The sequence below is a fragment of the Danio aesculapii genome, chromosome 9, assembly GCF_903798145.1.
Source record: "Danio aesculapii chromosome 9, fDanAes4.1, whole genome shotgun sequence".
Lineage (NCBI taxonomy): Eukaryota > Metazoa > Chordata > Actinopteri > Cypriniformes > Danionidae > Danio > Danio aesculapii.
The window spans coordinates 23866492-23881185 of record NC_079443.1 but is presented as its reverse complement, the minus strand read 5'-3'; the positions used below and the strand labels follow the sequence as shown (position 1 = coordinate 23881185).

At 34.6% G+C, this 14694-nt stretch overlaps 1 protein-coding gene across 1 annotated transcript in view; it reads right to left on the bottom strand.

Moving 5' to 3' along the window:
- LOC130234898 (diacylglycerol kinase beta) overlaps positions 1–14694 on the bottom strand; it is a 174646-nt gene that overhangs the window by 105235 nt on the left and 54717 nt on the right. The window contains exons 16-17 of the mRNA XM_056465230.1: positions 12130–12203; positions 7874–7948 (exon numbers count right to left, since the gene is read on the bottom strand). Coding sequence (XP_056321205.1) covers positions 7874–7948; positions 12130–12203 — 149 coding nt within the window. The remainder of the gene's footprint in view (positions 1–7873; positions 7949–12129; positions 12204–14694) is intronic.

Below are 14694 nucleotides of genomic sequence, written 5' to 3'. Positions count from 1 at the left end.
ACATTTGCTTGACCATCCTTTTCAATCACAACAAATTAAAACATTTGTCATTATTACCAATTGTCATTTATTTGGATAAAAATTCTCCAGTTCGTCACCTTAGTATTATAAGGTTCTATCTGACATTTTTGTCAAAATTGGGCTATTCACATATTCTTATTAAATGACAACTTTTTTTAAAAAGTTGTTTTAAGTTTTTTTTTTTTTTTTTTAATCTAAGTCGAAGTCTAGCTTGTCTCTATAAGGTTCTTTCTGTGAGCCAATCAGCATTTTTAAAGCACACACGAGGACCAATCAGGATCATCTTTCTTTGTTATTTCGCCGGTTGACAGTGGAAAAGACCAGAAAGAAACACAGAGTCGACTAAATAATGCTGCACCACACAAAATTGAAACGAAACTTGAAACTGAACAGATGTGTGCAAATGTGCTGATTTAGAAGCATTTTTTGACATTGAGATGAAATGTTAAATTTTACATGGTTGAAAAAAAAACAGCTATTTTAAAAATGTAATATATTAAATGTGAAATATTTTTATTTGTGTATATATAGTCAGTGAAACATTTTTCAGTGTTTGTTAAACAACTGATTTGCTCATTGTCTGTTTTCTTTTAAGGTCTTTAAATTTGATATTAAGCCTTGAAAGCAAATTGTTAATTTAATTCATGGGGCATATAATTCATTAAATATAATTCAATTCATATAAAGCATAAAATTCAATAAATATGACCATATTAATGACATAAAATGAAGATCTGCACTGGACAAAATATTTAGCACAGCCTTGTGTGCTTAATTCAAACAAGAACATATATTCATCCTAAAACATGAAATAAATGTTATAAAAACCAAAAAATTTACTCTTCAACTTTTTTAATTAAATTAATAAGCACTCTGATTGTATTTCTTGAAAAATAATGTATAAGGTATAACCAGGATTGCAATAGCAACAAGTGCCCGATATAGGTATAAGTTATAAAGTGCAGTTATAAAAAAACTATGGTGATATTTACAAATGGATGTACTATGACCATTATATACAGATTGTATTAGCTATGAATAGAGATTTACAATAGATGAATATATGTACAGATTGCTATTAATAATCAGAAGTGTGCAGACAGATAAGAACATAGTTACAAATGTATTTGTACAGTGGGTATGTACATAAAAACAAATGTAAAAAAAATAAATTTGTGTACATGAGCTCATTTGTCCTATTTTAACTGTTATTCTATCATAAATGATCAAAATAACCCATCAAAAAGAGGCTTTAAGACCAAGCAGAATCTGATGCAAGTAAAGTCAACTTTCACTGTATTGTTGTTATAGAGAAAACATTTTATAAGTAACTTTTATTCTAAATCTTGGACTGTATTCTTCAAAGAAAAAAATTACTAATAAAAAGATGTGAAACACCAACAGCTATTAATCTATAAATACAAATAATTATATTGTTCATTCAATTATTTTCTTTTTGCCTTAGTCCCTTTATTAATCTGGGGTCGCCACAGTGGAATGTACCGAGAACTTATCCAGGATATGTTTTACGCAGCGGATGCCCTTCCAGCTGCATCTCATCACTGGGAAACAAAGATATTGTTGTTATTCATAAATTTTTAAATGTACTTTTTTACAAGAGAAGCTAGAAAAATGGTGAAGCTCCACATTTGTATTATTTTTTTATTTTTTTTTTTTATTTAAGACTGAGAAAGGTTGAATGTGCTGGTCAGTTTGTTTTTTGCCTAATAAATGACAATAGGCCACAGTTTTAAATTTAAAACTTTAACATATTGCTATTTTTTCCTAATAGTAGCCTAAAAACAAGTAGCCTTATTTTTTCATATTTTCTTATTCTAAACCTTTAGAAAATGTTTTTGGTACATCAAAAAGTGTGACCATCCGACAAGCTACTCCAGCCAAAAAAGTGCTTAAAATCACATTAAGTTGCAGTATTTAAGCCTCATAATTAAATAGAAAATGAGTCGCATAACTGCAAAGAGTTCCACTTTTTGAGGAAAAAAAGAACCACCGCTTTCACCAGGCTGCCTACGGACCTGATTGTTCTGTGCTCTGGTATATGTTTACAATACATTACAAACATGCACACGTGTACTAGCAGTTGATTGGTTGTTGCTAGAAGCTCTGAACAGAACTTGATTTTATTTATTACTTTACCCATTACATTGTGTTTTATTAACATCTAACTCAACCCTGAACCTACCCTTCACAGCATTGTAAAAATAGCCATCAATGTTGCACAGTGTCACAAAAACTATGCTATATTGATGTGCGCATGCCGAAGTATCACCTAGATCCCCTCTACTCTATACCCAGTTGATCTGCATCTCTCCACTGTGCTGTAAGCAGAACTGAACACAACAGAGGCTAAAGACGTCACCCTCTGCTGGTCAGGAGCAGAACTGCAGTACATGGATGAGTCTAGGACATTTCCTGCAAATTTACGCACATTTGGGATCTACTGTAACACTGAACGCAATAAAGCAGCAGAGCATTCACACAACTGTCTAAAATATTAATACTGTGTAATCTCTTTTGATGGGCTCTGACAACGCAGCATGTTTTATGCATGCAGGACAAGAGCAAAACAAAAGAGTAAATGTGCCACATCATTTACAATTAAAAATGCAGTCAATTGGATTCAAGCAGTGTAGCTCATATTCGTTACTGTGGTGGCATATAAATGTAAACGGTATATAAACAAGAACATCCACAACATGGATGTCCATTGAAATTCAATAGCAGAGAAACAGGAATTATGGCTGTGTGGATCTGGACAGACTTGGGCTGGAATCGTGTTCCAGGCTGTCTAAATGAGCTCTGCTCCAGATAAATTTGTAATGTTCCAGTGCCGTCTGTTAAAAATGGCAACAAACACTGCTGTTGTAGAGATGGGCTTTGTGTAAACAATTCCCTCTCCAACGACACGAGCAACAAAGAACAGACACTTGAGCAATCTGCGTGAGTGTTTTTCCATATAAATCCGCAACAGTGGGCTCTACAGTGCTCTTTTGACCATTATTCAGATCCCAGATCAATAATTTTAAAATAAGAAAACTAAATTCTTTGTAAATAGTGAAACTGCTCATGCTAAACCACATATTTACATTTGAAGCATTCTGTCCATAACTGTGCCATCTCAAAATGTCTTCTAAAATGATCATTTTTCTCAGAATCTCGTCTGTAGGTTCAGTAATTTCATTACTGGTAAACAGTGTTCTTTTAAATGCCTTTAAAGTAAAATAACTGAACATAAACATACAAGACAGAGAAAAATGCAACTTTTATGTGATCATTCAGAGGTAAACTCTTCATCTTTTCATTTAACGGACTTTAATTTAACAGAACTGACTGTAAAATGAACATTAGGGATCCAAAAATGAAAATTCTGTCATAACTGTGTGTACTCACACTACTGGCAAATGTGGAAAAACTAGAGATGAGTGAAATGCTGTCTATTTATTTATTACAATTCAGCAATCCCCCAAGCTGGTTAATTGCCAAAAATCTTCAAATTATATATTTTATTCTACACAAAAGACATTCAAGTCAAACAGATTTAAAATTACATAATGATAAGTAAATGATGGCAAAATGTTTAACATACGTTTAACAGTGCAGGGTTTCTGCAGGTTTCATCAAGTCAAATATAAGAGTTTTTAAAACCATTATGAATGAGATTTTAGACTTCTATGGGTCATAACACAAAGGATTTTTTGTAATGACCCAGTTAGACCAATGGAATTGGAAAAATGTAGTTATTTCTTAACCACATATCTTAATGTGTCAAAACAAGAAAACGCTAGTTGTTTTGATACATTATGTTGATGTTTTTTCAACATATATTTTTTTAATGTCAAGTTTACATTGTTAAAAGTTTATTTAAAATGAAGAAAACTACATGAATAATCAAAAATATATATTTGTTTGCTTTTGGTCTAAATAAATAGAGTATAATTCCTATTCAACCTAATGCATCTCTGTTACAAAAACCTTAAGTTTCACCCTTACTTCTGCAAATAGTTTTTGTGTAAAGGGATATATTGCTGTTATTATCAGGAGGAATTGTGAAATTGTTTTTAGTTTTCTTAGAAAACTATATATTTAGATGTGTTGTTGGTGATTGGATGGGTGTCAGTTGGATTGGGTAACTTTACTTGGACAACTTTTAAAATTAAGACCTGTTTAATATAATTTAAGAACTACAACACAATATTTATGTGAATTTAAGGCCTTTTTGAAATTTAAGACATTTTAAGACCCTGTGTCATAATATACAGTTTTACCGAGTAAACACGATTTTGTTTTCTTTTAAAATAAAGTCTATTGATTTATAATAAAACAAAAGGGAATATAAATGTAAACTACCAATCAAAAGCTTGGATATGGTAAAATAAAAAAAAAATATTGTATTATTATACAAGTAATCTTATGATATTTTATAATTCTATATCATTTTGCATTGAATTACTTTTTTATGCACTCTTGTGATGACAACATTGAATTTTAAGAAGCCATTGCACAGCCTGTTCAGAAGTCTAAAATTCTGTGCATTGCAAAATGCTAAAGATTTTCCAGGATTTTATTAAGTAACAAAAATCTTTGTAATATTATAAATGACACACTATCATTCATACTGTCACTATTGCTACTTTAATCAGTTTAATGATTCCTCAAAAAGTATCCATTGTCAACCCCCCCCCCCCCCCAACTTTTCAAAGAATAGTGTTTTATAAAATATAAAAGTATAATATATAGAGATCATTTTGTTAGATTTCTTCTCACAATGATTATTTGTATGAATGAAGATCTGCTCCCACAAGCAAAAAGACACAATAATAAATAAACAAATAAACAGATAAATAAAACGGCTGTTGATATGCTTCTGATTAGCTTAAGTGCTTAAGACTATGTGATATATGGTCATAATGCTGTGCTAGAGTAAAATCAGCAGTCACACAATCCTCTCTCTCTTTTTCTCTCTCTCTCTCTTTGAGTGTTCTCTGCTGAATGAGCAGTGCTCTGGTCGTGACTACAGAACAGTGTGTGGTGGGAGGGAGATCTGGGACGAAAGGTTACAAACGACCACTGCTTTGCTTTTCTTCTGTATTTCTCTCTTTCTCTCCCTTCCTGAACTGCAGGATGCTGAACGGAATGTACTCTGACGTTTTGAGTGGGTTTATAGTATGTATGTAAGTGTGCTCAGTGAAAGTGAGAGTGCAAAAAAGAGATCTCTTTAACGTGTGAATTGATCATTTTTTTTGCTTGCTGTTTATCCGGTTATTTTGTCTTCATCAGACTAAAAACCAACAAAGACCTACATATTATTATTATTTTTATAAATAAATATTAGATAAATAACAAAAGTTTTTCAGACCCCTGACCTAAGAGGGCTATGTTGTAACTTAAAAGTACACATTACAACCTAAAAAGTAAAAAAAAAAAATCTTTTAAAAGAGTACTGCCTCCCTGACAGCTTTTTAATTAAAGTGTTGTTAATATATTTACTAACATGAACAAAATACAATCCAGTATTTAATTCTTTGTTAAAATTAGTTAATGACAATAACGTTGTTCCTTGTTAATTCATATTAACTCACAGTGGTATAATAATGCATTAATAAATGTTGAACTATACACAAATATTGTTCATTCTTAGTTCATGTTGGTAAATACATTAAAGCATTAACTAATGGTTCATTATTTTAAAGTGACAACACAAGAGGACCAATCAGAATCTTCTCAGAGGCTAAGATGAGTGATATCAAGGGTTCTATTTTAACGATCTAGGCACAAAGTCTAAAGCACACGGTGCAACAGCATTAAGTGCATGTCCGAATCCACTTTTGCTATTTTAAAGGATGGAACAATAGTGTTTGTTCCAGAACACATGGTCTAACAGGGTTGTGCTTTTTCTATTAATGAGTTATGGGTGTGTTTTGAGCGTAAGGTGCAATAAACCAGTCAGAGTCTCATCTCCCATTCCCTTTAAGAGTCAGTTGCGTCGCACAATGGCACATTTGCTATTTACATGGCGTACTTTGTACATGGAAAAACTGAATGGACAAACTGAACACTTCACTAGCGAGAAAACTGTTAAACAGGCCATCTGCAGCACAAGAAGAAAGAACGAGCCTCCTCCATTCGGCCTCTTTACTTTTACTTTTTACTTTACTCCTTTACCTTCGTGGATAAGGAAACAATGTTGTTAGCAACTCCACTGAAGACATCTATTAGCCTAAATATTTAATTTAGTTTGTTAATAGTCACAGCCATTTAGTTTGATGTAGCAACAGCCATATCACCCTGCAGCTCAAGACCGGTTACACACTGAAGCTAAGCAGGGCTGAGCCTGGTCAGTACCTGGATTGGAGACCACATGGGAAAACTAGGTTGCTGTTGGAAGTGGTGTTAGTGAGGCCAGTAGGAGGGCGCTCAACCTGTGGTCTGTGCGAGTCCGCACACAGTGAAGGAGACACTATACTGTCATTGACCATCGTCTTTCAGATGAGAAGTTAAACTGAGGTCCTGACTCTCTGTGGTCATTAAAAATCCCATGGCACTTCTCGTAAAGAGTAGGTGTGTAACCCCGGTGTCCTGGCCAAATACCCTCAATTGGGCCTTACCCATCATGGCCTCCCAATCCACCGAATTGGCTCTACTACTGTCTCTCCACTCCACACATAGCTGGTGTGGTAAGCGCACTGGCGCCGTTGTCCTGTGGCTGCCATCGCATCATCCAAGTGGATGCTGCACACTGGTGTTGGTGTTGAGAAACCCCTCTCATGATTGTGATGCGCTTTGGGTGTATGGCCATACACAATAAATGCGCTATATAAATACACATTACTCAAAGTCCACAAAGTGGCGAAAATGGATTTGGTAATTAAACAACATGGTGCAAAACATGTAATTTAGGGCTGCGCTGGTCTGAAAATAGCTACGAATCGCACCAAACACGTCTTGCACCTTATTGCGCCAAGTGTTGATAGGGCCCTATGTTTACATGCAACTAGAAGTAATGCGTTTGTGGTTTGTTCAAACTACTTATAATGAGCTGAAACAACACAATTCTTGATTTTTTGGGGGGACAACCTAATTGCTTTGTTAAATCCATTAATTAAAAAAACGAATAAGCTAACTTAATTCCTTTATGTTGTCCTAACACTAAAATCAATTGTGTTTAACCCAGTATTTTTTACAGTGTATGAAGAAACAAGAAACAAATGCCCAAATTTTCAAACGAATGTCTCCTGAGCTCTGAAACAGCAACATCTGAGCAATAAAATGCTTCTTTAGGAGGAATCTCAGCAGTCGGCTTAGAATTAGATCAGACATGGGGTGGAGTACGTGCCAAACCAGTGCTTGCACAACATTTTTCCAGTGACTTATGATGGCACAGCAGTGGCACTGTCAGATTCCTCAACTGTGCTGCAGCTGAAACGACCCTGAGCTGGTCCATTGTTAGAGACGTGTATGGGCGATGAGGCTTTAGTACAGCGTTTTTACTTAAAGAGGAAGCCTCGTCCTGATTGACAGCCTCACAAGAACACTGAACGCTTCAATGAATATATCTACACACCAGGGGGCTGCTTGAGTCATAGTAAATGTCTCGCAGGTCTCTCGAGTCAGCTCCACTTTGCGAGTGGTTCCTCTTTAAGACTAGTTGATTGCAGGTTGGCTCACTTTATTGCAGGTTTGTAGCAGCAAAATGATAAGAGAAAGAGGCAGTTGTGCCAGAACAAAACAACAGTGAGAATGTCAAACTGTTTTTGAGCAATTCCGTCATTACTCAAAAACTGTTTTTGTTCATGCACATTGAAATTTGACGGTCGCTTTTAGTTAGTCTTACCCAGCCATAGGTCCTCCTCGCTCCAGACTGTACACCTGTCTAGGGTTAAGAAGATACTGGAATTTCCGCAGCACCCTGATAGAGACAGATGAGAACAGAAAAGCATTAAAAGACTCACAGAGAGGAATGACATTTTTACATGTGTAATCACTGTGAACTTTCCATTATGATAAAGGGCGTAAAGGAATTGTTCACCTAAAAATAGAAATTCTGTCATCATTTACCAACTCTCAAGCCATTCCAAACCCGAACACTTTCTTCTGTAAAAAAATAAATGATGAATATTTGAATGTCTTTGCCACTTTACACAACACAACAGAGATAACATAGGTTTTAAAAAGGACAAGAAAGCCACTATAAATCATCAGTGTTATTAAGGATAGAATTTTTGGACGTGAAGTTAAATCAGATTACTATAAAAACCACTTTAATCTGAATTAAGTCAATCAGATTGAAAGGGTGTTGTAGACCTAAAATCACCTGACAAAATGAACACTTGTATTAGACTCAGATTGATTTAAACGTGTTTATAAAATGGATAACTTCTGTACTTGATTCTTATTGAGCGAGCAATGCTCTAAGCCGTAAAATACTCTTCAAACTTACAACCTGTGACTGTTGCTTGGCAATCATTCTGCTATCAGTACTGAGCAAAGAACCTGTTTTATTTTGTGAAACCTGCTACGTATATGGAATAACTATTTTATAAAAAGCAATAAGCTATGTGAAGCCATGGCTTACATTCAATTTATTACAGCTAAGGAGGTTTTTCCACTCAATGTCATGCTATGCCCCTTAGCTGTTATAAATTCACTGTTTTTCTGGCTAAATGATTTATACTATGTCTGGTAAAAATTATTATATTTACATGTTATGTCTTATGAAATGGTCAGTGGAGGAGCTCAAATATTTATTAAATATTTGCTAAAAAAGCTCTGTGATTTACATGTTTGCTTACTATACATGAATTACCCTCATTGTGACCTTATCACAATGGAGTTTTTTTGGTTCTGTACATTTTTGTATACATTTTAGAAAGAATCTGTAACCAGAATAAATGAATTCATACTGTAAATTAATGCATTAAAACATATATGTGAAAATCTAAATGTTTTGTAAATCTGTTCATGAATCAAACTCATATTCTTCTCTTGTTTAACTCACTGACCCTGGTCGCAGCAAGTTAACAGTTCACTGGAGGTCAGTATTATCATTATTTGATTGTGCCACAAATAGAATACAGTTTAGACATTCAAAGCATTTGCATGGCTGCAAAATACAGTTTGATTGTTTGGAACATGTTTCGAATGTCAACCTGGCATTTTTATGTTGGCTTACCATGCTTGATACAATAACTTGTATTCAATTGTATACACTACCTGAGAAAAGTCTTGTTGCCTATCCAAGTTTTAGGAACAACAAATAATAACTTGACTTCTAGTTGATCATTTGTATCAGAAGTGGCTTACATGAAAGGCAAAGGCCTCTAGATTATGCTTATTTTACCAAAATAAAATATGATCATGGCTTGATTTTTAATTATTTAATTAAATAATGTACAGTATAGAATATAAAGTCATGGTGCAGTGGAAAAAGAATTAATATTGTGTATGACTCCCCTGAGCTTGGAGGACTGCATCCATAAATCTCTGCATGACTCAAATAACTTATTGATAAAGTCATCTGTAATGGCAAAGAAAGCATTCTTGCAGGACTCCCAGAGTTTATCAAGATTCTTTGGATTCATCTTCAATCCCTCCTCCTTCATCTTACCCCAGACATGCTCAATAATGATCATGTCTGGTGACTGGGCTGGCCAATGCTGGAGCACCTTGACCTTCTTTGCTTTCAGGAACTTTGATGTGGAGGCTGAAGTATGAAAAGGAGCACTATCCTGCTGAAGAATTTGCCCTCTCCTGTGCTTTGTAATGTAATGGGCAGCACAAAAGTCTTGATACCTCAGGCTGTTGATGTTGCCATCCACTCTGATGATCTCTTGCATGCCCTCATACTAAATGTAACCCCAAACCATGACTTTTCCTTTACCAATAGTGACTGATTTCAGTAAGAATCTTGGTTCTATGTGGGTTCCAAAATGACTTCTGCAGTATTTGTGATGATTGGGATTCAGTGCAACAGATGATTCATCAGAAAAATCTACCTTCTGCCACTTTTCTTGACAGAAGTCAAGTTATTATTTGTTGCTCTTACAACTGGGATCAACAACAAGACTTTTGTCAGGTAGTGTATTCATTAGCGAGGCTTGTGCACTGTAATAGGGATTGTACAACCTAATAAACAAACTTCTAAACAAGCTGTATTTTGAGAAATTGCTGTGGGCAAAAAGTTAATGCAAATACCCCCAAGGAAGCTGTCCAAAGTTTGAGAGTGTTTTGATTATGAGGTTGTTTGAAATGTTTTCTACAATGTTTCCTGAGGGCAAAACCCATTTACAGCATGCTGACAGATGAGGTAAAGTATACTGTATTTAAATTAGAAAATCTATTTAAATTCTATCTACAGTCTTACTTATATCTAGTTTGTAGTCTTATACTGTATAATTCTATCTATAGTCTTACTTATTATTATTTTAATTATACAGTATAAGACTACAAACTAGATCTAAGTAAGACTATAGATAGAATTATACAGTGTAAGACTACAAACAAGATCTAAGTAAGACTGTAGATAGAATTTGATTTGATTTTTGTAGTTTGTAGTCTTAAATTCCATATAAGATTACAAACTAGATCTAAGACTATAGATAGAATTATACAGTATAAAACTACAAACTAGATCTATCTATAGTCTTACTTAGATCTAGTTTGTAATCTTATATTGTATTTAAGACTACAAACTAGATCTAAATAAGACTATAGATAGAATTAGATTTGATTTTTGTAGTTTGTAGTCTTAAATACCATATAAGATTACAAACTAGATCTAAGACTATAGATAGAATTGGATTTGATTTTCTCAACAGTAGAGAAAGTTCTTTTTTTCTCATTTATAGCTGTTCACCCACTTCCAATAAAAAAGTAATTAACACATATTGAGGTGTAGACTTTAATAAAGGTAAAGTTGATGTTCCACATAATCATCAACATAGTTAAAAAAATAATCCATTCTACTCATTTGGAGTAGGGAAAATAGTCTAAAATTTGGAATAACAAAAATGTTCCACTGAAATTTAGAAATAACATTTCTTCCCCCTTCTCAGTTAATCAAAGAAATAATCACCAGATGCAGGCTGCAGCTCTTATGTTGGAACAACATGAGGATGAGTAAATGATGACAGAATGTTCTATTTTGGTTGAACTGTTCCATGAAAAGACACACATATGGCAGAACGATATTTGTCATCGTTCCTCTCCATTATGATAAAAGTCCAAATGAACTTGAGAATCAATGGAGTCAAAAAAGGAAGAAGCACACATACACAGATTGTATGCTGTTGCAGCAGCGCTCCTCGATAACCTTGAAGTAATAAAATGATTATTGAGGACTCTGCAATGTCCTTCACTTCTAACTGCATTAGCTACTCTGCCCGTTAGTATGCAAAGACGCACAGTGAGAAAGAGAGAGAGAGAGAGAGGAAAATAAGACAGGCTGTTAGTTTGAGGTGCGTCACAAGCTATGCTTTTATGAGGGGGTGATAATTTGAGCACTTATCAACACTGAAGGCTTCATTCAATCCCTATGCAAAGAACAAAAGAGCGCAGTCAAGTGTCAAGTCCGACCAATGAGCTTTCAATATGCTGTTCAGGGTGAACATGGTGGAAAAAATACACTCGGTACAGTGTGATTCAACGGTGATCACTCTGTTCCTTTGTTTGCATCAAAGAACCACCAAAATGGTCTTTCTTTTTTGGGGCCAGGGCAGTGATCACGTCTTTGTTTGAGCACATGTCTAATAATGGAGGATAATCGGCCAATTAATGGTATTTAAAACGGCGTTGCTATGGTGATGCCAGCACAAAATCCCAAAACTGGTCTCCCGAAGGACGATGGGTGGGTGGTGAGAGCTGAAACAACACCCACATTCTTCCTCCTTAAACAGCATTACTGTCTCCTGCTTGCTTTGATGGTATTTAGGACACTGCCAGCAAGCGAGAAAAAGAGTGGGACTTTTGTTGTACATGTCAATGCAGATTCAGCTGACTTTAGATGGTTAAACAAATCCTCCATTTTGGCAGCGGAAGGTTGTAGAATATGAAAAATGATGATGTAACAGTTTGAGTTCAATAGATGCTTACCTCTCACCCTGCCGACCACCACTTTTAGGATTAACCAGCACAAGTAGGGGGTGTGTTCCGGGCAGAGGTGTGATCTTGAAGATAGAGAAAGAGGAGAAGTTATGAACACACACACACAGACTTGGGTTAGACTTTTTTTCCACATTGTCACTGCTGACTAAAAGTATTTTTGCAACTACATGGCAATGATGGTACTTAGAGTATTAGCAGACTGTCTACTTAAATGGATAGTTCACACAAAAATGAGCCTTTTTCTCACCATTTACTCATGCTAAACTTACATGCTAAACTTTTATGACTTTCTGTTTTCTGTTGAACACAAAGCAAGATATTTTGAAGAATTTCGGGAAACCGGCAGTCATTAATATCAGTATTAGGAATAAAAAGAAACAATATGGAACTCAGTGTCTGCTCCAACATTCTTCAGTACAGTTAAAACAGGTTTGGAACAAGTAAAGGGTGAGTAAATGATGACAGAATTTTCATTCTCAAAATGAAAATGAAAATATAATGTCAGTTTTTTACCCTTGAACCATCCAAGATGACTTTTTTCTTCATTAAAATCTGTTAACTGAAAGTTCATTACTTCAGTATTGGAACATATTTCGAACTGAAACTGAATATTGGATTTTGATTAAATGTGACCCTGATGAGTGGGGGAAGCTGTGGGAGTGGAGTGAAAATGAGTTTCACCTGTGCACCACACAGGTTTCTAGTCCTATGGAGGAGCTCCGGAAAAGGGAGAGTGATGACAGTCCAAGAGATGACCAGTGATGGGTTATTTTATATTTGAGTTTTATTTGTTTGTGCAGCAGTCAACTGTGAAGGGCTGCAGCTTTACTTTTGTTTTTGGTTTATATTGTTATTAACAGCTTTTAAGCATCCTTTAGTTAGTCCCTTTGAGTATGAAATTACAACCTCATTACAATTACTAAAGCATTATTTTTTTTCTGTGGATTAAGATAAATTAAATGTTCACTTCAAAAATAACAGTATGAGCTAACAAAGTAAAAAGTGTTAGTTGTGTTTCATGATGACTTTACAGATTTTATCTGAAACCGTGGTTCTTGGAGATTCATACAATTCTAGTTAAAGAGATAGTTCACCCAAAGATGAAAACTAACTACTGAAGTAAAATCTGATTGAACTTCCAGTTAATGCTGATTTTAATGAAGAAAAAAGTCATCTTTGATGGTCCGAGGGTGAAAAATTGACATCATATTTTTTCATTTTACACTTAAGAATGAAAATTCTGTCATTTATTTACCCATTACTTGTTCCAAATCTGTTTGAACTTCACTGAAGAATGTTGGAGCAGACATTCAGTTTCATATTGTTTTTTTGTTTGTTTCTAATACTGATATCAATGACTGGAGGCTTCCAAAATTCGGTAATACTTAATAATAACCACACATTGTGAATCATTTATTAAGCATTAGCAAATAGTTAATTCCTTATCTGTTAAGCATTGACTCTACATTAATGGACATTAGTAAGCAGTTTATAAATGCTGTATTCTTGACTTATTTTTGACTCACCCTTTACTCACCCTCGTGGGGTTTAAAACCTTTAGGAGTTTTTTTTCTTATTTTTTTTTCCTTCTATTTTTCCTACTGTGGTAATAAACAGTTACATGTTTTCAGCTATAGTTACATGTTTTCAGCTTTCTTCAAAATATTAGGGGTGTCAAAATTAATTGTTTCTTCGGTGCACCGCATGAGGTAACGTTTCCTCTCATCTCTGCTGTTCCAGCAATACTTCTAAATACAGACACCAGCGCGTGTCTGCAGAGCGAGTTTTCTCCTTCTATTATGAATCAGCTGTGATAGCTGCTGCCGTTTGTCAGTGTCACTCATCAGTGAACAGTGCCAGAGCGTTAAAGCCAATCACAGCCCTTTATGTTGAGAAAGTGAGTGGGAAATTTACATTTGTTTATTTGCAATAAATGCCCATGTCATTCTGTGGATGTACTTATGGTACAGTTCAAATATCTGTTTTGCATTAAAGACAAAATTCTATTACAAACAATATATAAATATATTTATAAATTTTAATACAAGAATTCTTGTACTGTGAAGTAAAATATAAAATTGTGGATGGAATGCATCGTCAATGCACTGTGATGTACCTAGATATCGAATTGAATCCAATCAATGGCATGATAATTGTAACCGAACTGACCTGTGAGAACAGCGTAGGTTTACACCCCTACATAATATCATCTTTTGTGTTCAAAAGAATAAAGATGTCAAACAGGTTTGGAACAAATGAAGCGTGAGTAAATTATGACAGAATTTTCATTTTTGAGGAAACTATCCCTTTAAAGGTATTAGCACATTAAGATTAAACAAACATACACAGGCAAAAAGAAAAAAAAATACATATGGCTTCTGTAGATGAAGTTTAATTTACATCATTGTTGATCATTTACAACAATGTAGCCTTTAAAAGTACTATTTTAAAGTGCTCTATTGACTTTTTGCATTTTATGAACCACCAAATATCTTTTTTAATGATCTAATTAAGCAAAAGTCACCTACTTTTTGGATGAACTGAGGATGAGCA